Source organism: Eublepharis macularius, chromosome 14 (genome assembly GCF_028583425.1).
Source record: "Eublepharis macularius isolate TG4126 chromosome 14, MPM_Emac_v1.0, whole genome shotgun sequence".
NCBI lineage: Eukaryota > Metazoa > Chordata > Lepidosauria > Squamata > Eublepharidae > Eublepharis > Eublepharis macularius.
Window position 1 is genome coordinate 18,505,607 of NC_072803.1, and position 27,725 is coordinate 18,533,331.

Genomic DNA, 27,725 nt, shown 5'->3' on the forward strand with positions numbered 1-27,725 from the left:
TAAAGAAGCTTTATGCATGTTCGTGCAAAGAGAATTGGAAGCCAGGAAATAACCTGGACACTAGGGAAAAGAAGCAGCTTTGCTAGAAGCTGCTTCTTACCTCTAGAAAACTAGAAGCACCTGCCATTGTTAATGACCTCTTTCATCCACGCGTGTCTGTGGCTGCTACTCCCTCCCTCTCCCCCCACCCCACTACAGTATAGCTCAAGGTCCCTACCTTTGAATTTTCACATTCTCTTCCAACATAGCAGCTCCTTCTTCTGAGGCCAGAAAGAGATAGCCTGATGGATTGAACTGGATATCTATGGGTGGCTGGTTGAAAACACCAAGATAATCCTGCAAATAAAAAGTTGTTCTGTCAATACCCCAAGTGCTGTCTTTAGGGAGGGGCATGGGCATGGGCCCTGAATACTATTAGCTTTGCATTTACGCAGGGCTAAACAGAGCCATGCTACAAGTGACGCCTGACACAAGTTGGACACGTGTCAGTTTCCTTCAAGTTTTGGTGGGAAGTGTAGGTGATACTTGTAGCTCCACAAAAAAGAAAGGGGCAGGTCTCATGTAATCTAGAAAACCCAAGGGGACACAAGGTCCTAAGAGACTTAGAAAATTTTTATAAATTTTTAATTTTTAAAGTGTTAAGCGCAAAAAGTGTAAACAAATTCATTAAATATATAATATACATCAAAGAATCTCATATATCTATTCCTTGTAATTCAAAAATACCCCAATTAGTAAATTTATCTAAATTGGTTACTTTTAGCTGCCTGGCTGGCAGCACGAGGTTGCCCGGCATCTGCCTTGCCCTGCTGGGCTGAGAAGAGCCAGGAGCACTGCCAGGGCCGCAGCTGCCTGAGCTCCCTCGGCAGCTGCCTCCGAGGTGCAGCGGCGGGATGGAGCAACTAACCCAAGGCAGTTCCAGGAAGACGCCGGCTCCTCAGCTCAGGCGCATGGGTGCTAGGTGGGCAGAGCCCTTCAGCACCCCCCTCACAGCTCCAGCCCCGTCCCACCGCCGCACCTCAGAGGCGGCCACCGAGGGAGTGCGGGTAGCTGCGGCCCTGGCAGTGCTCTTGGCTCCTCTCAGCCCGGTAGGGTGAAACAGTCGCAAGGTGAGCTTGCGCTGCCAGCCGGGCCGCAGCCCGACACCACACAACTCCAGGAGAGGGTGGGGGTGAGGCAGACACTGTCATGTATGCAAGCATCCATGCCATTGTTGTGTTCTGCATCTCATACTGAGAGTGATATAATCATCTATGCCATTATTGTATTCTGCATCTTACAATGATACTACTATAATGCCAAAGTTACTGTATCTTCTGCATTTTATATGTCATCTGAGGGTGTCTAGACTGCTAATACTAATTTCCAGAGGAGCCAGTGGCCTTTTTGTTATCTCTAAGAAATATGCGTTTTCACTTCTGAGTGTCCTTGGACCGGAGCTGCAGCTGTGTACTGAAATGTATCTTTTTCACAGGAGGGAATGATTTCACTCTGTACTTTGTCTAGACTAAACTAATTGGTTCCCATGTAACTTTTTGAGTTTTGCGCCTGAATGCAAACAGCCCAAAGAGCGGGAGAATGTCCCTTATAATTAGTAGTCCTATTGTTTGAATAATCACTTCTGCCAACTTCTACCTATGAGTGCGCACCTGAACTGAATAGATCTCTGAATAAAGTTTCTTCAACCAATGCACCTGCATGCTTGCTATGAGGGGCTTGGGGATCTAACTGCCAGGGACTGCCACCCTAGGACTGACAGACACCGGGCAAGCTCGCGCTGCCAGCCAGGAAGCTACAAGTGATGCCTACACTTCCCATCAAAACTTGAGGGAAACTGACACATGTCCAACTCGTGTCAGGCGTCACTTGTAGCTTGGCTCTAAGCAAACATTTTCACAGCCCCCTGAGAGCATCTCTAAGGTAGGTCAGCTTTATTACCCCTGTACTACAGAGCAAGGGTCCATGGTACTGAGAACAACTTAATTTTTCTGTGGCAGACACAAGAAGTGAATGGGCCCCCATTTCACACTTAACCGGTTTATACACCAGAAACACCCATTTAAGTATGCAAGCACTACTAAAGTTTAAGCATGGAGGAAGGCACAGTCCTCATGCGTCTGAGTGCAAGGGAAGCGACATGCAGCTAGAGAGAAGGGAGAAAAGCTTCAGAGTAACTTTCAAGGAGTAAAGCCAGTCTTCTCCTCACCTTTTTTTGAAGATAATAGTCACCTGAAAAAATACAGCCCTGACTTTGACATGTGTTGCTGTGATCAGTACAGCTTTTTTTAAAGTCCTGCAATGTTCTTAACATTAGGAGGAAGACAGGATGTAACCCCATTGTTTACAAGGTAAGCAAATGTTAACTAGCAACTAGGAGGTCCATAAGTAGAGCTGGTACCTAAATGTGGGTGTTATAATGATGGGTTGCTTAGAACAGGAGCAAACAGCAAAAGTGCTCCTAATACACAACTACAGGGTAGGACATTCCTGGGAAAAGGTAAATTTCTGCTAAGGAGACAACTATAGCAGCCTATTGTTACGCATTTGTTTAGAAGCACAGCCCTCTGCACTCTAAACATCAAAAGAGCCACTCTGCACTGGCCATCCAGGAAGTGGTCTTTTTCCCCATCCTCCAAATGGGCTAATCTAGGGGACATGTCAGGCAGAGGTAACCACCAGAGAAAAGCTAGCGACAAACAGGCAAGAGGCTCCTCAGCTACAGCATCCCTGAAAGAACTCAGCCAGCAATGACAGCCACATACGTTGATTGAGCGCAAGAAGACTGCCGAGAACAGGGACATCTGGATATTTTCGGGCATCGTAAACTGCTGCCGTATCCCTCCCACGGAGAGCACGGTAGAAGCTTTGGTGTACTAAAGGGAAGCAAGGAGAGAAAAGGGTGGTGTAAATTATCTCTGTTGCTCAAGAACACTCTCCCCTCCCCCGAAGTATTCCAATACTGCAAGCAGTAAGCCCTCCCCACTGAAAATGAACAAAATCCAATTTTGCCCACTGGCGGTATAAAGTGAAGAATCCCCTGCACTGCAACTGAAGCTGGCACTGCAACAGAAGCCATTTACTCTCAGCCTTAACATACCTCACAGGGTTATTGTGAGGATAAAGTGAAGGAGAATGATGTACGCCTTTTTGGTCCTCTCTGGGGAGAATGGTGGGGTATAAATGAATAAAATTCTAAAATTACATTTCTAAGCTTCTTGTTATACGCATAAGATTCTTGTTGGAGTTAGGAGCTTGAGAAGCCACAGTTCTCTTGCTTGTTTTTCTATGCGACAGAGTGAACGGCTTTCTTGACTGTCTTCAGTAACAGTCAGGTCTTTACAGAAGTGAACCAATGCTGTGGGAACCATTCAGACACACACTTCCCATTAAACTTTATGCTTAAAATTTCCCCCCTTTTTGCTTTCAGACGATGATGACACACCTGGAGGTCCCGCTCCACTACAACCACTTGAAGCGCATTTCTCCATGGCTCTTTCATCTTCAGCCAGAAAGCAACGGACCAGCCAACTACCCCACCTCCAATGATGACCACATCTGCCTGCTCTGGAGGAAGATCTTTTGAAATATTCAGAGGGTTCCACTCACTACCAGGAAGGGCTTCTTTCAGCCTCTTGCGGAACTTGACCATCTCCTTCTCAAATTCTGAAAATACATGAATGCAAAACAAAAGCCAGTTAAAAATCGAGCCAATTTTACTGGTTTCTGGAATCTAAAAATAAGCGATAGTACAATTCCATACGTATAACTGCCAACTTTAGTCAAATGTTATGGTTTTTAACCCTTTCTTTTTTCCCTTTATTGTAGTTCAGTACTGTTATTTAGTGGCTATACTGTTGCTTTTTACATATTAAAATAAAATTTTAAGATAGAAAAAATTAAGCAAATCATATTATCTGGATTCCATGGAGACGGTGGCTTTAAAAATAGATGCTTTTGTCAAACTTTTTAAATTCAGGGACTCTTTTCTACATTGATTTGCCTGCCTAGGAGGCCCCCAAAGTTTTTGTTGAGACCCCTGTACACTGCAGAGGATTCTGGGAAGCATTCCCATCTGCATTTACACAGGGTTCCAGCCAGGCCTACTGGCTTCATTATCACCCCATGTGAAGTGAGAATGCACTTGAGAAGCCACTGCAGTGTAGTGGTTAGAGTGTTGGACTACGACTGAGAAGATCTAACTTCAAGCCCCCGCCCGCCCCCCCCCCCACTCAGTCATGAAGCTGGCTTTGGGTCAGCCACTCCCTCTTAGCTGAATGTACCTCATAGGGATCATTTGTGGGCAAAATGGAAGACGGGGAAAACCACTTAGGCTACTTTGAGCTCCTTGAAGAACAGACAGAATGGATTTAGGAGAGACCCAGTGCTGCTCTGCAGCTGCACATTCTGGCCGTGGAGGGGACAAGTCCCTGAAACTGTGTAGCCAAGTGGGAGTTTGAAAAGCAAAACCCACCACTGTCAGAAGATGACAGCATCTCCTCAGTGAAGACAAAGAAAGTTATCAGACAACTGAACTCCACTTCTTGACTAAAGAAGATGTAAAATTTCTAGAAAATGCCGCAAGCGTGAAAACATATCATTGTTTTTTTCTGGGAAACAATAGAAACTGCAGGTAAAAACTGAAATATAGGCAATGCTTTCTTATTTTACTGTTTTTACAGCATAAAAAGCATATAACATAGTTGGCATATAAAATGGTACTAACCAGGGCTTTTTTTCTGGGAAAAGAGGTGGTGGAACTCAGTGGGTTGCCCTAGGTGAAAATGGTCATATGGCTGGTGGCCCCGCCCCCTGATCTCCAGACAGAGGGGAGTTTAGATTGCCCTCCACGCCGCGGTGTGGAGGGCAATCTAAACTCCCCTCTGTCTGGAGATCAGGGGGCGGGGCCACCAGACGTGTCCATTTTCAAGAGGTTCTGGAACTCCGTTCCACCGCGTTCCAGCTGAAAAAAAGCCCTGGTACTAACAAAACGTGGGTTACTCATTCCAGCTTAAGTACTTGGACTTGGACCCTTGGCCCTGTTCGTAAACTAGGATTGGCTCATTCTTGGAAGATCCTGGATTCAGATAAATGCATGATATCCATGAAGAACCTCCTCCGTTTTTAGAGATGGTATACCCTCTCTGGGTAACAGAATTTGCAACCAAGCTAAAAGAGGGCAGTTATCACCTTGTTGCCTTGCACGGGCATTTCCAGAGACATCTGGCTATTGGCCTCTGGAAACACTGGATTAAATGGACTTTTGGTAGATCCAGCAGAATTCAGCTTCTCCCACTCTAGAACACATGTTGTGTTCATGGAGAATTGTAATGCTGCAGCTCCGGTTAATAATGTACCAAATAAAATAGCAAAGTCATCCTTGGCCTTAATAACTTTTATAAGATAAAGGGACTCTCGCACTTTGTGCCCCAGTAAATGCACAACTTCTCAATCAGGTTCAGCATCCTTAAGTTAAGCATTTCTAATTCTGGTGATGCAAGAAGAACTTTGAAACACTGTCTGAAAAGTTCTGTCAACTCATCCGTTTAAATGGATTAACCAAGCAGTTCTTTAAATCAAAAATATACTCCTCCCCCCCCGTACCGCCCCCAAGGGGAGCCAGATGGTGCCAGAAGAGGCATTTTTCCTAAACTCTCAAGGAATGCCACTTCTTAAAGCCTTCTTGGCTGCAAAATAAAGTGGTAGAGTCCAGAGATTGTAAATTGGTCTGTACCACTTCAATGTGTTTGGGGAGGTGGGATCAATTTTTTAATGCAGTCCTACATGCATGGGGGTAAAGAAGGTGGAAGCAGCCTGAAAGAATAAAATCAAAAAGAGTCCAGTAGCACCTTTAAGACTAACCAATTTTATTGTAGCATAAGCTTTCGAGAATCCAAGTTCTCTTCGTCAGATGCATGGTACATTTCTGTTTCTGTACCATGCATCTGACGAAGAGAACTTGATTCTCGAAAGCTTATGCTACAATAAAATTGGTTAGTCTTAAAGGTGCTACTGGACTCTTTTTGATTTTGCTACCACAGACTAACACGGCTAACTCCTCTGCATGAAAGAACAAAGACACTAAAGAGTGGGCTATCCTAGAGCGTTTCTAACTAATGTGCTATGGGCTTTAAAAAACTATTTATTTATTTGCAGCTAAGGGTTTTTTTAAAATATAGGGAGCGTTCAAAAATGGAACCTGGGCTCTGAAGTGACAAAGTCCACTACAATCCCAGGATTCTGTCAATACTTTCTGATGCACGTGTAAACTAGTTCTGCGTCCCATTTTAAATATAACACAGGAGAGACAAAAAAAGGGCCTTTGCATTACCTTCAGACTAGGCTGCTACTTGTGCAAAACAGCTACATGTGTTTCATTAGCAAAACAGAGCTCTAAAACCTCCATAGGTATTGCACTAGCTTGTTAGCTAAGCGCAGACAGATGCTTTACACAACAAGCTGTTGGACGCATGACAGTGCAATCCTAAGCAAAGTTACTCCAGTCTAAGCCCATTGATTGCACTGTTAGTAACAGGGCAACATTTCTTGCCTAAGGTCCAAGTTCACGCAGATTGGGGCATGAGAGGAAATGATACTAGACAGGAAATTCAGATAACAGGTGGGTGGTGGATTTTTTTCTGGCAACATTAGGTGCATATCATGACTTTCCTCTGTTACAAAACTCAAGGCAGTGTCCAAAGGAAGACTCCCACGAAAACGCCCATCCAGGCACCAACCAGATGCAAACCTGTGGAATATTAGCAAGGTGGTTGCCTCACTAGGATATTCTGGAACTGACCTTTGCCTAGAGGTTCTAAAATGGAAAGACAATTCAACAGAACACGGGCCAACATAAAAAAAATAAAGACTCAGCCCCCTCTCTGTATTTACAGAGAGGCCACTTCAGTTCCCCTGCATGTGTGAACTACACAGTGCTGGTTCTGACATGTTTGGGGCAAAAAGATGCTTCCCCCCCCTTCTTCTGACTTGACAGCTGCGGGTGCTTTCTGCAGGGTAGCTTTTCGAGTCTCGAACTAGGGCGGGTGCTAGGATTGCCAACCTCCAGGTGAGGGCTGGAGGTCTCCTGAAATGCCAACTGTTCTCCAGGCCACAGATCTCTGAAGATTTGCTTCGGAAGGTGGACTCTGTGTCATTATAGCCTTGCCTCCCAAATACTGCTCTCTCCAGGCTCCTCCACCCCACCCCCCAAATCTCCAGGAATTTTCCACCCTGGAGCTGGCAACCTTATCAGGTCCCCACTGACTACGCAATTTGCTGGGTGACCCTGGGTTTGCCATTCCCTCTCCGCTGAGGATAATACGCCTTGGGAGGATAATATGCCTCAGAGGAGAACGGTATGTGGCGCCCAGAATCCCTTTGGGGAAAGGGCAAGTTCAAAAGGACACTAAATAAACGATATATTAAAACCTATATTCCATATATTGCCATCTAATGGTATACTCAAAAGTCCGCCTTGGATGAATCTGGCGCGTTTTACGAGGCCAGAACCACGCGACTGGCGATATACCTTGGAAACGGCCGCGCTGTCGGAACGTGCCGGTGCGGAATTGCCGGCGGGGCTCGGCGGAGGGCCGCGCGGCAGCCACCAGAGGCCGCCATCGGCTAAGCAGCACCCGACCGCGGAGCATCCTGGAGATCGAATCAGGCCGCGCTCAGTGCGGGAGCCGTGACAGGCTGACGCCCCACCTCCAAGACCCTGATTGGTCGAGTCCCATATTCAGATTCTTTAAACTCCGCCCCCTCAACTTGTTGGCCAATCCATCGCGTTTTATAGAGATTGACGTCTTTCTAGACCATTCCTCGATGCTGTTCGTTTTGCCATAATAAAGCCTCGCCCTGTTATCTATCTCACGCTTTACCATTGGGGAAAAAAGGTAACCAATCAGCTTGAAATTCCTCCTCACCTGCCCTCCTTTATCCCACCTCTTTCTGACATAGCCCAATCAGCGAACGGACAATAGGGGAGGGGGGAAAGAACTCTGAAGTGACTCTATGATTTAGTTTCTCGCCGCTTTCCGGCGCTGAGACCCAATCGCAGATCGTCTCGTCTCCCTTGGCCCCTCCCCGTTTTCGGTCAGCCGCTTCCGGCGGATGTGACGCGAGAAGTTAAAGACTAATCTGACGTGGGTAAGGAAGTCGGGCTGGTTCCCCGGCGCCTTCTCCCCGTTACCTCAGCTTCTCCCCTTCCTTCCCCCGGGCGAGGCCCGGCGCCCCCGATCCCGCCATGCTCGACTTCTTCACCATCTTCAGCAAGGGAGGCCTTGTGCTGTGGTGCTTCCAGGGCGTGCGCGGCCCCGCGGCGGCCTGCACTGCGCCCGTGAACGCGCTTATCCGGTCTGTCCTGCTGCAGGTGAGAGAGAGGGCCTCTGCTGCCTCTTCCAGCCGCATACGTAAGCAGAGCCTCGTTCTCTGGCAGCCTCCCAGGCTCCCAGCTGTCCTCCGCATTATTGTTGTTGTTGTTGTTGTTATTCCGCCTTTCTCACTGAGAGCCAATGTGGATGACGCAGTGAAAGTGAAGAAGCGATATAGTCGACAGCTCGAAGGTTCACTGAGCAAGATGAGATTATCATAGAATCGTAGGGTTGGAAGGGAACTCGAGGGTCATCTAGTCCAACCCCCTGCACAATGCAGGAAATTCCTAACTACCTCCTCCCCACACCCCCAAATGAACAACACTTAAGACATTCAGTGAGCAGATGAATTGTATTATTTGTTTTCATAGCAACACTATAAAAGGCTGATTCTGTCCTAGTTTCAGATCTGCTTGTTTTCAAGTTTTCACAACCTGTGCCCTATTGTATTGTTTATTGAATATCCCAGCTGTTAGTCGTATTGACTTTCCCTCTGTGTCTTTTGCCATGAGTCTCAGTGACTTCTTTGAGCAGGCCATTCTACAAAGACTGAAACCTCCTCTCACCCAGGTTTTTCCATCAACTTGCCTAATATAGTTTATCAGCTCCCACCCCATGGGGTGTATTGGTTTGGGTTGAGTAATATGGGCTGCTGCATAGAGTTATATGTTTTACTGGATCTTACGTTTTTAATGTGGTTTAATTGTGATTTTATATGATGTTATCTGCTCTGAGCCCACTTGCAGGGAGACCGGACTATAATAAATAAAATAAGGTGGGGGTCACCACAGAGAATGCATGTGTATGAGCAGCTGTTGATTTTGCCCATGTGCAAGGTGGCACCTGTAGAAGGCCCTGTTCAGATGAGCAAAGCTGCTGGGGCTGAACATAGGGAGAGAGGCAGTCCCATAGATGACGGACCAAGGCTGTGAAGAACTTTGTGTGACAGCCAATACTTTTGAGCTTGGCATACATTCTCTCTCTGTAGCCCTTACTAACTAAGGTAGGTTAATATTGTTAGCCCTGTATGGGAGAGCTGGTGCTGGTCCAGAGTTGCTTGCCTAAGGTTTCCCAGTGAGCTTATGGTTGAGGTAGGGTTTGAACCAGCAGTCTCCTCGATCGTACCTCCCATTCTCTTAACTGCTGTGCCTTGTCACCTTCAATTTTCTCACAAGCTTTTTATTTGCATTATGGTTAGTTTTTGATCTGGACTGTCTAGGGAACAAACTAGACTTCTGAAATAAGAACATCAGAACAATGACTGAAATAATCAGTGAACTAAAAGATAGATTGGGGTGGGCATGCTCACACATACACTTTTATATAAAGCCCTAAAATGAATATGTTGCTGTCATTAAATGTTATATGCTACTTTGAGCACCTTGCAGTCAAAGAGTGGAAATGATGCAAGAAGCAGTGTCAGCAAGGTGCGGGCTTTGTTGAAATAAAAATGTGTAGGGAATTTTATTCAGCAGTTGGATAGAAATAGTTGCATCATCATCTGGTAGGACATATGTGGGTTGTCTGTACCTCCAAATAAGCCTGGCCATTGAATTGCAGGTCAGAGCATTACAGTCTAATGTTTCCTCTAGAGAGGTTTCTTACTCTAGTTGATTTCCTGATTTCCAGCAGCCCTTTCTTAATTTAGAAAATCATGGGTGCATAGCAGTTATATACTTGTTTTGTATCAATCTATGCACTTCCTATGTTTGGAAGAATTATGCTTAAAAGGGCAGTTCCCTGTGAGGAAAGAAAAATTGAAGGCAGTAAGGCATCCCCTCTCCCTGGTATTTCCTCCCTGGATTTCATTCTGTTGCCCTTCTTCCCTCTGCCATTTTAATGTAATCCTTCCCTTGAGCTTTTGGCAACCCCCTTTCTTTGTCCAAGAACAGTAATGAAAAGATTCCTTCTTTCCAAATATGCCTATGTATTTCTTAAGTTGAGTTTCAAAGCTAGCCCATTTACATATTCCATACCTAATTATATGTATTTTCCACTGTAAAACATGAGGAGAGTAGGGGGAAGAAAAAGGATGGCAGTACACCCATTATTGGGCATCATTGTATATTTGGGGTACTTTAACTGCACATCATAGCTTATACTGTCAGGCTGAAAGAACTCATAAGAGTAGCCTTGTTAGGTCAGACTGATAGATGTGTATCCTGTTTGAGATAGTGGTCTGAGTTTAACCCTAACCCGGAAGTGTAAAAGGGTGCTTGTCATTTTCTTGCCATAGTTTTTTTTTCTTAAAGCAAACTAAAGTTTTGTGATGTTCTGCACATTTAATATACTGTGCAGTGCTTTGCAGCTGGTGCGACAACAGTCCTTTTTCTTTCTTCCCTTCAAACAAAAAGAGTTTGAGGCTGAGGTGGTGATTTGACCATCATCACTCTGTCTCAGGCAGTTATGAAACCTTATCTAGTCCTTCTAGTCCTGAAGGGTCTTGGCCACTAGACCACACTACCTCTATATAATTCTGTATTTTGAAGGCTATTTTCTAACCAAAAAGAGTATGCTGCTTTTGATTTTTCTCTGCTTTCGGTTGCCATATGGTTCTTCCCTACAAACATGTTCCTTGTTTCAAAATGTATCTTCATGGGACAACAACAGATATTTAGCAATATCCTAATATATTTGAACATTTTCCTTGGTAGTTTTCTGTCTGCTTCTATGCAGAGAATGTCCACATTTCTCCTAAAGAAGTGCAGCTCATATTGTTTCTGTGCCATATGGGTAAAGCTGTGTTATGTAAGTTAGTTTGGTGGCATATCAACTTCTCATCAGTTTTTGTTCATGGACTTTCTATTATATTTCCTCTGACTCTTCACTTTGTGGTGGCTATTAAAGGGTAGTATTTAACTATCAGTCTTATATTAAAGCAGAACATTAGTCTACCTAGCTTGTTGCAACCACTCCCAGTTAATAGTATTTCTTCAGAGTCTGAGGCAAGGATCTTTCCCAGAAGTTATGTGAAACCCTTTGGAAGTGTCTGTGATTAACTCATACACACACACACACAGACACACACACGATTCTGTTTCTGATTTTTTAAAGAAGCAGGCTAATTTCTGTATTCATCTCACAAAGTCAAGATAGTTCAAGAGATGAACAGAGAATCAGAGTCTCTCTACACAAGACATCTGACACGTGAAGAACACGTGTCAGGAGATGCAATGTTAGCTGGGAAGGGTAGTTTAAAAAACAGCCAGTGGCAGGGCAAAGGCTTCCTATTCATTGGAGCTGTGCAAAGGGGCTGTGAAATGTCTGGCTCTGGAAGGTGGCTCCAGCCCATTTCTATTTCTTGTTGCCCTCTGCTTGCAATCCCACACAGTTTTAGACTAATTAAATTGATAGAACCTTCGAGAAGGCGAAGATGAAATTAACAAAGCTTCTGAGGAGTGATCTCTGCAGGCTCTGTCTTTTTAAACTACCCTTGTTGGCTAACATTGTGTCTCCCTACATTTGACAAACACATGCCGAAGCATCTCATGTAGAGAGACTCTCACTGATTGGATATCTTGTTTTTATGGCAGCAGAAGTATGGATACAGCTGGATGTAGCTGACAAGACATGGGCCATTGTGTTGTGAGCAAAGGTAGTTAATCCTGGATAGAAAACAATCTTGTTTTGGCAGAAAGGATCTTGCTGGTATTGCAGAAGGGAGTGCAACATAAATTAAGTAACCTTGAAACAACAGATGTCTGTTACGTGGCCTGGAGAAAGCTAAGATACCTGGCTGCTTAAAATATTTGAAATATTTTTTCAGCCCTCCTGTACAGCTGGCAGAAAAAAAAATGTCCCTGGCCATTTTGTATGCCAAAAAGTTGGAGCTTAATCCCTGTGGTTTTACATGACTCAACAGATCTTGCTAATGTACCCCCCCCCTTGTCTTTTCAGGAGCGAGGTGGCAGTAACTCTTTCACCCACGATGCCCTTACGCTAAAATACAAGTTGGACAATCAGTTTGAATTGGTCTTTGTGGTAAGTTATCTTTTGTGTTTGAAGCAAGAAACAGAAGGAGAGGGAAGGGAGAGCTTCTAAAAAGACTCTGCAGTAAAATAAGTAGTGTTTTGAAAGCCTTTTTCCCCTTGTCAGTGTTGTTAAGGCTGTACAGCTGTCCTTTGGAGTACTCTGAATGGCGCTGAACATGCCCTGAGTCTCGCACTGCCCTTTCTCAGGATGGCAGCATTTCAGAAATGTTCTTCTCTTTTTGGATTATTCACTACTTAGAAAGGACTGTGAATAGGCTGCTTTTTTCTCGATAATTAAAAGGTGGTTATCCTTTTTCTGATAATATCACGGTTCTCTTGGCAGGTTGGGTTTCAGAAAATTCTGACCCTAACCTACGTGGACAAATTGATAGACGATGTTCATAAGGAGTTCCGAGACAAATATCGCAATGAATTCCATCAGAAGGGAACCCTTGGGCTTCTCAATGGCACCTTTGATTTTAAAGAAGATTTTTTACGCCTCTTACGGTAAGTTTTCGCCCCTTCTGCAGTCGAGTTTCACCTACGGTCCAGTTTGTTTTCTTGTCTGAAATGTCTTGTGTTCTGAAACTGTAGGTTGATAACTTGGGTCAATAGGAATGACAAGTGCAGGCAGAAACAAGCTTGGCACTGCTCAATAACTACTTCTGTGATCGTGACTGTGTTTGGCTTTTCCCATGTTCATAATGTCTTTGGGATAAAGCTGCATTGCAATTAGAAAAAAACTGATAATAGTTGAACCTGCCCCACCAACAGAGCTGTATGTATTTCCTCTTTCAGAGGCATCAGTTAAACTGAGCCAAGTCAGCCTCATGATCTTCCCAGCTTCATTTATTACAGCCTACAGTGTGAGCAATTATGTACTAAGGACCAAGACTGGAGTAATGCTTGCCCTTATCTCCACCAGCTTTCAGCTTCAAGGTTGGCAGGAGGCATGATTGTGGGTTTAAGAGGTGACCAGTCAGTCTCCATAGGGGGAATTTTGAGCTGTAGCACAGTGGTTAAGTGGTTCAGCTGCAAATCAGCACTCTGCTGGTTCGAATCCCACTACTGCCATGAGCTCAGTAGGTGGCCTTGGGGAAGCCACTCCTCTCAGCCCCAGCTCCCCAGCTCCCCAGCTGTATTGTGGGGATAATAATAACACTAACTTGTTCACAGTTCTGGGTGAGGTACTAATCTGTCTAGAAGAGCGGTATATAAGTGCAGCCATCATCATCATTATTTTCCCTCTGTGATGAATTCTCTGTTTAGGGGTGAGGGGGGGCAGTACAAGTAAGTTGGGAAATGAGGAGGTGGATCGCATCAGGCTCTAGGAATGGTTTATTGGAAGCAAGGTAGAAAACAGTTGGGAAAGCTGCCACTCTCCTGATTTTCCTCAAACTAGGCAGAACTGAATTATCCTGGAGGGTTTTTTCACTTGGGTAATAGGGCTGTTCTGTAAGAAATGTTTGAGAGAAATCTTTTGATAACAGGACAGGGGCTGTAGGCTATACTACTGGGTACTGTCTGTTGATGTAGATATATTCCTACTGGATAGTTTCTGCATTGTTAAATAAGTCATGTTGAATTACTTATGCTTCGTTTCAGCAATATTTCATCTCCATATTTATGCTTGTTTTCAAATTTATGCTCATTTTGAAATTTTTGCAGCCTATACCCTTTTGTATTGTTCGTAGTATGTCCTAACTGTTACTTATATTGACTTACACTTCATAATCTGCCTTAAGTCTCAGTAGGAAAGGTGGACTGTAATAATAATAAAAACTAATACAATCAATCCTTTTTGAGCCAGGTTTTTACAGGCAACTAGCTCCTGTAGAAGGTAGCATAAGAGAAGTGACTGATAGATTATTCGACCTTAAAAAACAGTTTGTTTAATTTTGTTGAATTTTTACAGTGTTTATTTTAAGCTTGTTATCAATAACTTGCTTCTAAGCATCTGTTGAGATCGAGACTAAACTTTGAATTGAAGAAAGGCTATTTTTGAACATTTTTTGGTATGGAGCTAAATCTGGCTGTGTGAAAGACTGATTAACTAGGAAGCTTCAGGAGGGGAAGTTACAAGGACAAATCACAGTTGCATTGTAGGATGATGGTGTGTTAATTTTTGAAGAGAAAGTGATTGATGGCTCATTGCTTTGGGGCAAGAGAGGGAACATGGTCACCATATTCCTGATGATGTTTCAAGTCCCCAGAAGGAGGATAGGGACAGAAATTCCAAATGTGTTTTGTTCTGCATGGTAATTAATGGGCACAGTTGTGTAACCTTTTCCCCTTTTCGACCAGGGAGGCAGAGGAGAGCAGTAAAATCCGAGCTCCCACTGCCATGAAGACTTTTGAACAGTCAGCAAAGTCCCAAAAAACAGTGAAGTCTATGATAGAAACTCGAGGGGAGAAACCAAAAGAGAAAGCCAAGAACAAGAAAAACAAAGGTTCCAAAAAAGAAGGTGAGTAGGCAACTGTATTGCCAGTGTTGGTGTGCACCCATCAGCTCAGTGTGCTTAAGATCTATGGGGTTTTTATTGTTCTCCCCATTTTGCTGCATATAGGACCGTGCAGAATGATTGCGTGCAAAGTTAAAGAAACAGGGACATCCAGACATGCAAATGAGGAATAGCAGTAGGATTAGCTAAAGAGCAAATGTATCAGTTACAAATAATCTAACTTGTTTTACTCTGGGATGCCCCCCCCCCCCAGTTCAGGTTTTTGTGAAGAGTTGGATCCATATAGCTGGACCAGCTTAGCAATGTTTGTTTGTTTTAATTAACTGTTTTCTCTTATGGCCAGCACTTGCATTCCTCCATTCTTCTGTGTTACTGTGCTTTCTTGTACAGTGCTGTTTTAATCAGTTTCAGGAGCTGAAGTAGCTGCAGTCCCCAAAGCAGCACCAGCAGTGAAGGAGGACCTTCCTGTCGCAGCAGGAGACAGGGAGGAATTGACAAAGGATGAAATCTTGCAGAAGAAGCGGGAGGAGTTCTTCAGGAAACACCAGAAGGGGGGAGAGAAATCCAAGTAAGTAAGGCCACCACGTTGCCTCTCCTATGCATGGACAGTCACATTGGTGTAAACATGGCCCTGAGCTGCAAGAATTTATGCTAGTCCCCTGAAACCAGTGAGACAAATGCAGAGTGCAGATGAAGTGTGAGACGGGCTTGAAAGGTACATCTTCGTGCTGGACTTACGTAATCTTCCTATGGAAATGAAGGGTGCTTCATTTTCAGAGTTCTTCTGACCCCCATCAGTGGCCTTATTGGGGGGGGACTTCTTTTGTCTCTAAACTTTGGAATGGTAAGGGCTGCTCTGCGTGTCATGAAGTTCCTTTCAAGCTCCTTTGTTCCAGTGATCTTGAGCTGTGGATAAGGAGTCTTTATTTCTTTAAGGAAAAATAGTGGAGAGATGCTTGGCCAGAGCCAGTGTAGTCGTTGAGGCTCTATCTAGTTGTCATGAAGTTGGTGCGTGTGTACCATGTATATACCAAGTGCACACTGTAATGTGTGTGAGAGAAACAAGCCGTGCTTTGACCATAGGCATCCACCAGAGGGATCCACAATTGGCCTCATTAAGCAGTGCTTCCCATGGGTTCACATACATTAGAATGTTAACATCTTAAGCTGGCTTCTTGCTGGGGTGGTAAACCAGCACATGGACTCTGTTCTGCTTCTGACTGCAAGCATGGAGCTCCTCTACATTAAATTTCATGCACAAAGAAAGCTAGCATGTCAGGAAGAATGCTTGGCTGGAGCCCTTCTCTGATATGCAGTTTTCTAGGTAGAAGGAATCATTTGTGTAGAGGAGCGTTCAGTCCTTGACACACACCCCACCCGAGTCTCATGTAGTACAACCCAAACATAGGTTTATCACCTCACTAAGAACAAGGCTTTAGTTTTTTGGACTATCTTCAGAAATAAGGCACAGTAGTGAATTGAGTGGGCAGGGGACACCATAATCTGAATTAAATATTGGAAGGTATAACATACCATATCCCAAAAAGTTTAGCATTTGCTAGTGTAAATGATTTGGAGCTATTATTTTCCTCACTGTTGAGACTTAATGGACTTGATTCTGCTTTCCTAGCAAGTCCCCAAAGCCGGACACTTCGAAGGACAAGGGGAAGAAGCCCAGAGTGTGGGATCTGGGGAACTCTAATGCCAAAGTACTTGATTATAGTAACTCCACAACCAATGGAAACACAGACACTTGTTCCATGGAGGAGTTCGACCAAGATATGGTAAGATCCAAGACGCTTTTACTTGTCAGAATGCAAAGTCAGTTTGAGGCCCTGAGATTAATACTATAGAGTAGCAGTAAAATCCCTCACTCTCTAATTTTCAATTGGGTTTTCCAGAGCAGCATGCACTCAAGAGGAAGTTTGGAAAGCAAACTCTTCATCCAAACTGGGAAGATTTTTCCAATAAGTGGCTGAGCTGCTTTGGGCAAAAGTGGAATGTTAATTCAGGCTGCCAGTTGGGCAGGTGATGCCACACAATACTATGTGGTCTTACTTGGAAACTACTCTGAAGAATGTGTGCATAGGACTGCAGCCTTAGCAAAGGAATATATCTTACTGCCCATTTCTGTTTTTTCCTAGCTTAGTGTGAACCAACCACGTCTGATATGTTTAAATAAGAATGGCAGTGCAGCAGGGACCTGGAGGCTTCTAGATGAAGGGTGGCGTTCTAAAAAACGCCTCTCTTCTAAGAATGTTCTCACAACTGCTGTTGGAAAAGTAGGCTCATCTGCTATGTATGCATGTGGCTCTAACATCAGTTTAACAATTATGTTGGTTTCTTAATACTTTTTCCTGTACTATTTCTAGAGAAATTAAAGCAAAGAAGGCTCAGAAATATGGCCATTTTTTAAAAAAGTGGTGACTCCTACATGGTTTGTTAGTGTGAAGTGAGACCCCGTCTTGCTCTTCCCCCTCCTAAGGGAGCCTGTGGGACAAACTAGACAGGATGTTGGGGGTTCCATGTTTGGAGCTCCCACTTGTTTTTTTTTCTTTGTAAGCAACACCCATTTGGGGAAATCTGATTCAGATAGGGACCATTAGGGAGGCAAGCTGTATTTTTACTCTATAGTGTTTCTCCAACCTGAAACAGCTCTGCAGAGATGCTCTTTTTTATTGGGGAATACATATAACCCCCCTCGCCCAAGTGTTGCCTGTACCTCTGTCCAGTAGGGCAAAAAGCACTTTTTGGGGACTGTTTCTGATTTGGAAAATGATACTTCTGTGTGGCAGGGGAGTACAATTACTCTCCTCCCCCTGTTGCCCTGGTCTGAATCAGACTCTATAACTGCTTTTATTCACAAAGGAAAAAAGATTTGGATCTTTGAACGCGGAACTCCCATCCTCTTACCTGGGCTGCTTCTGAGATGCCTTCAACTCATCATGAATCCTTTTGGAGAGAAACAATACTGTGTACTCCTGACTCTTGGAACAGGGTGCAGATATGTGGTCCACTCTCTAGAATATCCCCTCCAGAAGTAATTAATACTGTTTACTTGGGTTCATGTGAACACAGCGAAGTGAGATGTATGTTAACTTCCAGACTTCTCTGCCTCCCCCAATACAGGTCCTTGGGGACCGGGATCGTGAGCCTGGCCGTCTCCGTGATCTGGAATATGAGAGTGAAGAAGAAACTGAAGAAGAAGAGAAGGTGGTCCAGAACTCTTCAAGTGCAAAGTGAGACCTCTCTGGCCCTTTGGATGCATCTCATATTCCCATTTCTAAAGAACCATCCAGACTTACATGTATAGCTTTCGTGCCAAAGGAACTGTCTGTTGTTTCCTTGTTACAGCAATCAAGAGAGCTGCAGAGCTCACTAAATCTCTACTCTTTGCTGTACTTTTGTTTGTTATCCATCTTAACAATGGAGAAAGGAGGGGTAGGAACAGAATAAATAATAATAATAAGGATGGAGATTCCCTTGCCCTTGATCTTATATAGTTCTGATTCTAATACCACCCACAAGTATCCAGTATTCTTAACCTCCATAGTAATAATTCCTTCTTTCTAAAAGAAAGCAACTGTTGAGGACAACATTCTGCCCGATACACACTCTGCACTGCTTGGATGCAAGTTTTGCATGACCATGAAACTTGACTAATTGTCCCTGGGAAGTTTATTTCCCAGTTCTTTATTTTGTTTTCATGAAATGATTTGGGACTGCTTTGTGCTTCATTGCAGAGCTTGGCAAAGGGGGAATTAACAGTACCCTTAAGTCTGACTTCTAGGACCATCTATTTTAAAGAGTTTGCCTCTTACAAATGAATAATGAACAAGCAAAGCAAACCAAAGACCTCGGTGGTTCTTGTGTTGGTGTACCCCACCAACATCCCCCTGTGCTGTACAGCAGCTAGGATCCAGCTGAATGCAGCTACGGGCCATTTCTTTTTACCATGTCCAGTATCAGATGTTCATGAAGGTGCTTGATGCAAAGAGCTGCCATGGTGCTTTTAAAAGGTCAAGTAGAACTGCATATTGACCCTTCATCTCATGCCTGGTTTCCTCTTAAAGCCATGCAATGTGTAATGGCACCTTCTTCTTTCCAGCGTTAAGAAAGGTGGCCTTGGAGGCATGTTTGGGATGCTGAAGGGCCTTGTGGGTTCCAAAAGTTTAACCAGAGAGGACATGGACCCTGTGCTGGAGAAGATGAAGGATCACCTGATCGGTACGTTTTGGGGTACTCATCAACTGACCTGGGCATTCTGTTGTCACAGTGGCTCAAACTCTGTCCATCCCTCCTGCATTGCAACTGAGAGGAGCTGACCCTTGCGCATTTCACAAGACAAAAAGAGAACAGACATCATTGCTTAGCTGAGTTTTACAAGGAAGTATGGTACTTCCTGTAGGCTCAACCATTAGATGGAAGAAAGGAGAAAAGGGGAGGAGGAAGAGGAGGCAATCGGGAGAGAAGTGCTGGTTGACAGCAAAGTTTATGGGGTGGCTAGTCCCTGAGATGATTATGAACTGGACTCCAAATAGCATTCTAAGACTATCTTGTCTTCTGAATACACTAAGTAAGAAGAAGTGACTCATTTAGTAAGTCAGATGTTTCATCCTAGAACATATCCTGGTTCTTGTTTGGTCTTTGTGTGCTGTCAGAATTAGCCCTTTGGCAATCACCACTACTGCTCTCATCCAGGCGCATTGGGATTTAGACTACTGTATGGGCAGACATACCTAGCACAAAACATTTAAATGTATTGACCGTGCCTAATACAAGACAGATTTTATTTTCAAAGTTTCTGTTGTATGTTCCATGCGGGCCTTAATGACCCTGGCAACAGTCTTGAGTGGATTTTTCTTGGCAATTCTGATGGACATGTAATGGATCCTATGAGAGGACTCGGTTGACACTTAATGAAGCTTATGTGCTGCTGAACATTTACAAGAGCAGAGCAGGGAGTTGCCAAATGCACAGAGATCCTTTCCCCTCATGTGCGATCAGTAACGTCTTCTGCAGCTGTCAGTTTTCTGCCTCTCTCAAACCCCATGGGAGTTCCCTACAACGACTAACTTTAATTTCAGCACCCTGCAGTGAGCGACTGTCTTCTCAGATGGGGGAGATGAAAAGACTTAGAAAAGGGGATGCCAGGCTCAAATCTCCAAGGAGCAACAAATTTCACAGGATGGAAGGGGGTCATTGGCTCTTGGCATGACCCCTGTGTTCGGGTTGCTGTGAAGTTAAATGCCATTATCTATTCCTTGGAGGAAGTGTGGGCTGCAAACTTCTGTATATAGATTATTATGGAGCGTATAAGCAAACCTGTATACAAATGGTCTGAACCAGCAGTGCTTAAACCTTAATTCACTGGGGGGTTTTCTTCCCAAAGCTAAGAATGTTGCTGCTGACATCGCCGTCCAGCTCTGTGAATCAGTTGCTAAGAAACTGGAAGGAAAAGTGATGGGCACCTTCACCAGTAAGACCTTCCTTCTTATTTGCAAACAATGTATTTCTACTGCAATCGAATTACTTTGCTTTGCTCAGATAAACACCAAACAATATTCACAAATTCCAAGCCTCGTATCTAATGAGCCGTCTTTAAGTAGTCCAGTTTACACTCACCATTGTTGCATTCGGAAGGCCTATTTATTATAGAGTCCAGTTCAGCCATGCAGTGCACCCATTGCATGCACCAGGTCTGTATATATGGTATAAAGTACGGTGAAGGTTTATCCAAGCACCCTCATCAATTTGTATGCCCAGTCCTGGCCATTTGTCTGGCTCCCCCCAAAAAAGAGAGTTGTCAGTGGTGGATGGATTGTGGAGGTCCATCTCACACAATCACACACACACACACACACACACACACACACACAATCAATATCTCTCTCACACACACACAAACACACACAATGTGCAGTATTTCTAGGACATTGCTCAGCTGTGAAATATTTTGCCTTCAGTTTAGTCCAATAACATTTTACTGTTCATCTCTGTGTAAACCAGGTGTTGAAATCAAGGTTTAGGGTGTCCTGTCTTAAAGCATCCCACTCTAAACTCACAATTCTTGGTATAAGCAAAACAACTGCATTTATTGTAACAGAGATAAATAGAACTTGCGCTGCTGGATACAGTAACCCCCACCCACAAAACTCCTTTTCCTTCCCAAACTGAAAGTCCAGAGTTGCAAGATGAATGATGGACTGTCAAGTCAGATCCTTACAGTCCATTAAGAGAGGAGCGTTTTGGTAATGTAGCTGATGTTCTGGAAGTGCTGTCCCCTTGCAGAATTTGGCAGTGCAGCACAGCTCCTGTGTACCAGGCCACCAACCTGAAGAGAAGATCTTAGGGCCAGCTTCCTCTTTGGGAAGTGATTTCAGGCTAGGAGGGCTCATAGCAGAAGCAATCAGCTTTAATCCAAAGAGACAGCCTGGGGGACAAGTTCCTCTCCAGGAAGTGACTTTGGCAAAGACAGACACTGCAGAAATCAGCGCAGCAATGGGGAAGGAATAGCTCAGCAACAATGCTCTGAGTGAGCTTGTGTTTGTTGTAGCTCCCGCCTGCTGCTTTTTCAGTTTGAGGCCCTTCAGCAGTAAACAGTGGCTTGGAGTAAACAAAAGGGATTCTAAAAGGCTTCTCCCCCTTCTCCCTTTCCCAGTTCTAATAACCAGCCCTCATGCTCCACAACCCACTAAGGTTACAGTGAGCAAAGCAGCTACCTTCTCAGCATGCAAATTAAGTAGTTCCTTTGCTCTGCCCAACAGCCTACATTCCCAAAGCTCTACATATATCAGGCTGCATTTCCTCACTTTCACCATTTCTCCAGTTTTGTAGCAGAAAGATCTTTAGGGATTTACTTACAAGTTCAAGTGTTTAAAATAAGGGTGCAGATCAGACTGCCAGCACAGTCTCTTGTGTTTTATATATTTCTTTTTTCAATCTTTCCGGGGTTTTTTGCTTGCTTGGGTTACATTGTATTTGACATATGAGATGGGATTAGTATGATAAGTAGATGGGGGAGTCTCATCTGGCTGGCATAAATAAAGTTTTGTTTCCATTTTCCCAGCGGTAACTTCAACGGTGAAGCAGGCCCTACAGGAGTCTCTGGTACAGATCCTGCAGCCCCAGCGTCGTGTAGATGTCCTGCGCGATGTAATGGATGCCCAGCGCCACCGTCGGCCTTATGTCATCACTTTCTGTGGGGTCAATGGAGTTGGGAAGTCAACCAATTTGGCCAAGGTACTTAGAAGCCCTGCATCTGTTAGGGAGAGGGTGCTCTTCTCTTTTCCTCACTGCTCTAATGTGGAAAGCTGTAAGTAGGATTCTACTGTGTAATTTTTGTATCGTTTAACATGCCATGTTAATATTTATGCTTTGCTTCAGTTCTGTTTTTAGATCTCTAGTTGGTTCCAGATTTTTACAATTCAGATCCTATTGCATTGTTTATTGGATTTCGATCCTGTGGATCGTATTGACTTACTCTGTGTAATCTGCCTGTGAGAAAGGTGGCCTATAAATAATGTAAATGAATAGCTTGTGGCTTGGTCAAGTTACATACCATATCCTTTGGGTGGGCAGCTAGTAACCTACATTCATTTATGAAGCTTTGTTATTTAGCCCTGGTAGAATCCCCAGAATCTCAGCTTTTAAAACTATTGCAGCACTTGACTCAATATGGTGTAGCTGGTGTGCTACAAAATTTGTAGCCTACTTGTCCCTCAGCTTTGATACTTATTTTCACAGACAAAGAGACTGGTTCACATCCTTATATTCATCACTTGTTGACTGTAGCACAGACTGATGACTTGCATATATGAGTGAACTGTTGCAAATTAAACACCACCAATGCAACTTTCTCACCAGGGGCTGGCTGAAAAAGCTTGTGCTTCCATGGAGACGATTCATACATTTGGCTGAGAGGCATCTAGTAATCAAGCACTGTGTCTGTATGTGTGAACCCTTAAAATCATCTACAGAACATCTTATTGCTGCTTGTCAGATTTCTCCAGGCTTTCACGTTTATCTTTTTAGCAATGAAAACTAGAAATTTGTGAATGCTGAGGTTCTCAAGATGCTACATTTCTGCGTCCAATACCAAAACCCATGCATAAACAGTAGAAGAGCTGGATATATAGCCTTCCACGTAGCTAGATGAGAAAGAAAGCAAAGTGGCAAGGCGCCCCTGTACGTCCTGTTTAGATGTTGGAGAGTGGCCTACAAAAGCGGTACTGTCCTTCTGCTTGTCCATTAGATTTCTTTCTGGCTGATCGAAAACGGGTTCAGTGTCCTTATTGCTGCCTGTGATACGTTCCGTGCTGGAGCTGTGGAGCAGCTGCGCACTCACACTCGCCGCCTCAATGCGCTGCATCCACCAGAGAATTACAGTGGCCGCACCATGGTACAGCTGTACGAGAAGGGGTATGGAAAGGATGCTGCTGGGATTGCCATGGAGGCCATTTCATATGGTATGTCCAGTGCTTTCATCTCTTCCCACCCATCTTAAGATGTTGCCTGCAGCTGAAAATTCCTCTTCCCCTCCATGGGTGGGTGGGTTAGCCCTAACGCTGAGTGTTCCCTCAGCCACTGGGAAGTAGGAGTTAGGAGAAAAGAGATGAGGCTAAGAAAGGCTCCTCTTCTTTAGTCTATGCCCAGGTTTTCTTTCTCTGCAGGAGGAGGCAGCTGGTGTTTCACTATGCCTAACTTGTCACTCGGCTGTGGTCTTAAAAGGTCTTCAGATGTGGATTGGCCCAGTGTAGAGCTCTCTTCTTGGTTTTATTCCTGACCACAAGGGCTGGAAACATCTGTGCTTGAAAATTTTGTTTATGGGATATTCAGCATTCTGAAAATCTCAGGGATGTTTTTTTTAAAGAAGGGTGTAACCGGGACCTTCTGACATGTAAGATAAACCTGAGAACCTGCAATGACTAAGCAGGCAGAGACAGAGTAGGACTTCCTGTGGGCTTTAGTGTATTCAGAGATTTGCAGATCTGTTCATTTCCAGTTGCAAAATTGTGCTTTTCCAGGAAAAGAATTGGGGGTGCAAGTAGTCATATACAGTCAGTGTGAAATTAAAAAGCTCTGAATGCTTCCGTTTCCTAAATTTGGTATTACAGAAATTGTGTTTTGGGTGTTTAGGTGGGAGGTGAACACTCTGTCTTGCTTATATTGAGATAGATGAGCAGGAATCCTTCTTTGCAGTAAGAAATGGTTACTGCATTTGGATGCAAACTCCCTCTGAAAAACAACTTGGGCTAACCCACAACGGCAAAATGTGTATCAGATATCTACTGTCTCAGTTGCATAGCACATGTCAAAAGAAATCTCAAGGCACACTCCATAAAAGTAGCAATCTTAGATTTCCCCCTTCATGTTTCTTTCTCCTCACCAGTCTGCTGCTTCTTTACAGCACGTAACCAAGGCTTTGATGTCGTCTTGGTGGATACTGCAGGCCGCATGCAAGACAACGCTCCCTTGATGACAGCTCTGGCCAAACTTATTGCAGTCAACGCCCCTGACCTCGTCTTGTTTGTGGGAGAGGCCTTGGTGGGAAACGAGGCTGTGGATCAGCTGGTCAGTTAATTCACTTGAAAGGCAAACCTTTTTTAAAAAAATTCATTTTAATTGATTCATGCGAAGCAAAACAAAAAAAAAGTGGAGGTAAATCTGCACTTGAAATGCAAAGTTGAGAGGTACCAGGTTCATCTCTCTCTCTCTCTCTCTCTCTCTCTCTCTCTCTCTCTCTCTCTCTCTCTCTCTGTGTGTGTGTGTGTGTGTGTGTGTGTGTGTGTGTGTGTGTGTGTGAGTGTGTGTGTGTGTGAGTGTGTGTGAAATGTTTACTCAGCCAGCTGTTATGTGAGAACTCTACCAACCTCATGTCCTGTGTGCTTGTTTCAACAGGTCAAATTTAACAAGGCCCTGGCTGATCACTCGATGGCTCAGACCCCGCGCCTCATTGATGGGATCGTGCTCACAAAATTTGACACTATAGATGACAAGGTAAACGAAGCCCAGTCATTTGCATCAGGGTGGAGGGGGGGGTAACCCTTGTTTCTTTTAATCTGGTTTTTTCAAACTGTGTTTTTGTATGGCTTTTGTATAGTTTTGTATGGGAATGAACGTAGGCCTCAGGGGGGTTTTGAGCAGTCACAGGCCAGACCCCTTACTATCCTGTAGGCTCTCCTAGCTGCTTGATCTGGTCAAAGAGAATAAAGGAGGGGGGGCACATGAACAGCATAGAAGAATAAAACATTTTGCAGGTAAAATTAAAATGTCTTTAATAAGGTTGTTTGGTGTATTTCAGACCTTCAGGCTCTTCATCAGGGAGCTAAAAATTCCATCTTAAAATGCCCGGTTTTAATCGTCAAAAAGTCCTGTTCTTACTAGTTCACAGTTTTCTCCAAAGACCTGTTAAAGGCTTTAAGAGGCGATAGGTTATCTGTGGAGGCTTTATGAATCATTTTTATTGCAATCCTTGGGGCTGGTCTGTTTCCTTTCGACTGTTTGTTGCCCAGTCCTTTGGGTCATCAAACTGCAGTCTCTGGCTGTGGCACAATCAGTATCTGACAGTCACAAAAGGTTTTGCCTGGACCCGGTGACACTTCAGTGTTTTTTCCTTCTCCCAAGTGTAACCCTGCCACTCCAGCTGATAAAACAGCCTTGGATACTTCCTCCTGAGATTCAGCAGCAGCTGGTGAGGTGGCTGTGGGTGACATTAAAACCAGAAGGCAGACAATCACTTTGTAGATCACAACCTGTGCCTCATCATTCATGGTTACTTGTCATAAATGGTGAGCTAGATGTAGCCTCCGCATAATGAAGTGCCGTTAATTTTTAATAGGAGGAATCTCATTTTTCTCTTACCACATGTAATATTTATATAAGAATGAATTAGTATCATGGAAGAATTACGAAGCTGTCTTTCTGTTGGGCACAACTTTACTGTGCTAAATGATCACATAAGCACGCTCTGATTCTGTTCTGTCTGTGAATGCCAGCTGATGGGTTCCCTCTTCATTCCTCAGGTCGGTGCTGCAATCTCTATGACATACATCACTAGCAAGCCAATCGTGTTTGTTGGTACTGGACAAACCTACTGTGACCTGCGTAGCCTTAATGCCAAGGCTGTGGTTGCTGCTCTCATGAAGGCCTAGCCACGTTATTGCACCAAATTCCTGTTTGCAGATGTCTGTCTGGAGTCATTTTCCCCCCTCCTGGCATAGTGCAAATCAGAGTGGAGGGATGCTGGAGGAAGGGGCTGCTGCTTTGCTCCTTCCTTACTTGTTCTTCCTCATTTCAGTCATGCGCACTTTCCTTTATGTGATGAGTGGGTTTAATTTGACCAGGAGATGCCTGTCTTCTATCATGTTTTACTTATTTAAAATGATCCATGCTGGTCACGCTCATAAGTTCTGGGTTGGGTGGGGGAGGAATTGTCTTGCTCCAGCTAAAAGCAGTCTTTGGTAAGAGAAGCCCACTAGGTCTGTTTAATGCATCCAGACGGCCTTCTTCCCCTGTGTCCCTTCATTCTACTAACAGAGGTGAAACCAAGAGCTTTGTATTGTTCATCCCAGTTTGTGGGTGTTATAAAGACTTGGCCGGGGCGGGGGTGGGGGTGGTTTCTGCTCTTCCACCACCTAAGCATCTCAGATATTGCTGATATTCTTTTGGGCCTCTGCAGCGACTCAAGATTATGCTTCAGTGATGCAGAAACCATTGGGAGGAGTTGCCTTGGCCTGTGTTCTAGCAGTAAATTAACTGCCCTCAGTGGTTCTGTAGGGCGGACCTAGAAGCTGCCTACTGCCAGTTCTAGTGGATCAAGTGTAACACTTGCTGCTTTGATGACAGCAGTTCACCAAAGCTTTCAAACCAAAAAGAAAAAAAACCCGGCAATGGGGAGTCCTGCTGCTTACAGAGAGGCTTTGGGGGGGCAGGGTGGGGGGAGGGGCGTTGATGCCTTAATAGATCCTGTCTCATGCGCAGTGGGACTCTTCATAGCAGGGCCATCTAGATAGTGCCCCGGATGATAGCGTGTGCAAAATTCAGGGCCTTGCAGGTTGTTTCTGATTGCTAGCACATGAGGAATCCTCTAGTTTCTAATGTTGCCTCTCCACCTGATCAGAGAGCTGCTTCTCATTGCACTTTTTATTGGCTAAACCCAGGCTGATTCACATAACTGTTGTGCACACCACTGGCTGTGTCCAGCAGTGCTTGGGCTGAACAGGTCAGTAATTTACTGTTCAGTATAAGCCGTAACCATGCACGCCACCCCCAGTGGCACGTGCTAGTTTGCAAAACTGAAGTTTGTGCTCACAATGGAAGAAATTGGACAGCCTCCTTAGTTTCCACCCCAGCAGAGTCCAATCCAAGGAAGGGGGGAGAAATACATATCAGGTTCCTACAGGGTCTATTTGTGTGGACTGGTTCCAGTTCTGATACCATCAGAGCAGGCTGGAGGTAGTCTGTGCTGACTCCTTTCTTTGCCCAGATAGGGCTCCATAACTTTACTCAGATACCAAACCTTGTTTCCACAGCAGAGGTCAAGAATATAAATGGTCAGCACAAGCATTTGCATGCTTCCCTGCCTGCACTGGCTTCTGCTTTTCCAAACCAGTCTATGAAAGGAATTTTCTGGCAGGAAAACGCTGGTGGCTGTTTGCTGCTTTTCTGTCCCCTCCCCCCTCCCTTCAGAGTGCCTCTTGATCCTGGTAATAAAGTGCTATGTTGAATAATACAAAACTCTCTATGAAGATGTCTCGTAGCTTGGTATTGCAGATGTGCTATCTAGTGCAATAAGTTGAATGCTGTCTGCTAAAAAGTAATTTATATAATAAAATTGCATTTTAAAAAACACTTTTGCTGTGCCATTGTCAACAAAGCCAGCAGCGACACAGAAAGTCAGCGAAGAGCCACTGGAGGATTTT

The 27,725-nt window shown here is 44.3% G+C and overlaps 2 protein-coding genes across 2 annotated transcripts in view; one reads left to right on the top strand and one right to left on the bottom strand.

Annotated features, from left to right (window-relative positions):
* The window catches only part of FOXRED1 (FAD dependent oxidoreductase domain containing 1), a 21,020-nt gene extending 12,776 nt beyond the window's left edge, over nt 1-8,244 (bottom strand). Inside the window, exons 1-5 of the mRNA XM_054998025.1 lie at nt 8,189-8,244; nt 7,526-7,647; nt 3,443-3,663; nt 2,763-2,873; nt 218-336 (exon numbers count right to left, since the gene is read on the bottom strand). Of these exons, the coding sequence (XP_054854000.1) occupies nt 218-336; nt 2,763-2,873; nt 3,443-3,663; nt 7,526-7,647; nt 8,189-8,244 (629 nt within the window). The remainder of the gene's footprint in view (nt 1-217; nt 337-2,762; nt 2,874-3,442; nt 3,664-7,525; nt 7,648-8,188) is intronic.
* Nucleotides 8,127-27,654, top strand: SRPRA (SRP receptor subunit alpha). The gene is made up of 14 exons (XM_054997852.1): nt 8,127-8,368; nt 12,267-12,350; nt 12,684-12,847; nt 14,645-14,805; nt 15,208-15,370; nt 16,433-16,586; nt 17,932-18,041; nt 18,911-19,029; nt 20,195-20,281; nt 21,872-22,044; nt 23,057-23,270; nt 24,212-24,375; nt 24,703-24,801; nt 25,827-27,654. Exons 1-14 carry the CDS (start codon nt 8,243-8,245, stop codon nt 25,953-25,955), a joined length of 1,947 nt encoding a protein of 648 aa, XP_054853827.1. The 5' UTR covers nt 8,127-8,242; the 3' UTR covers nt 25,956-27,654.
* Nucleotides 27,655-27,725: the final 71 nt, after the last annotated feature.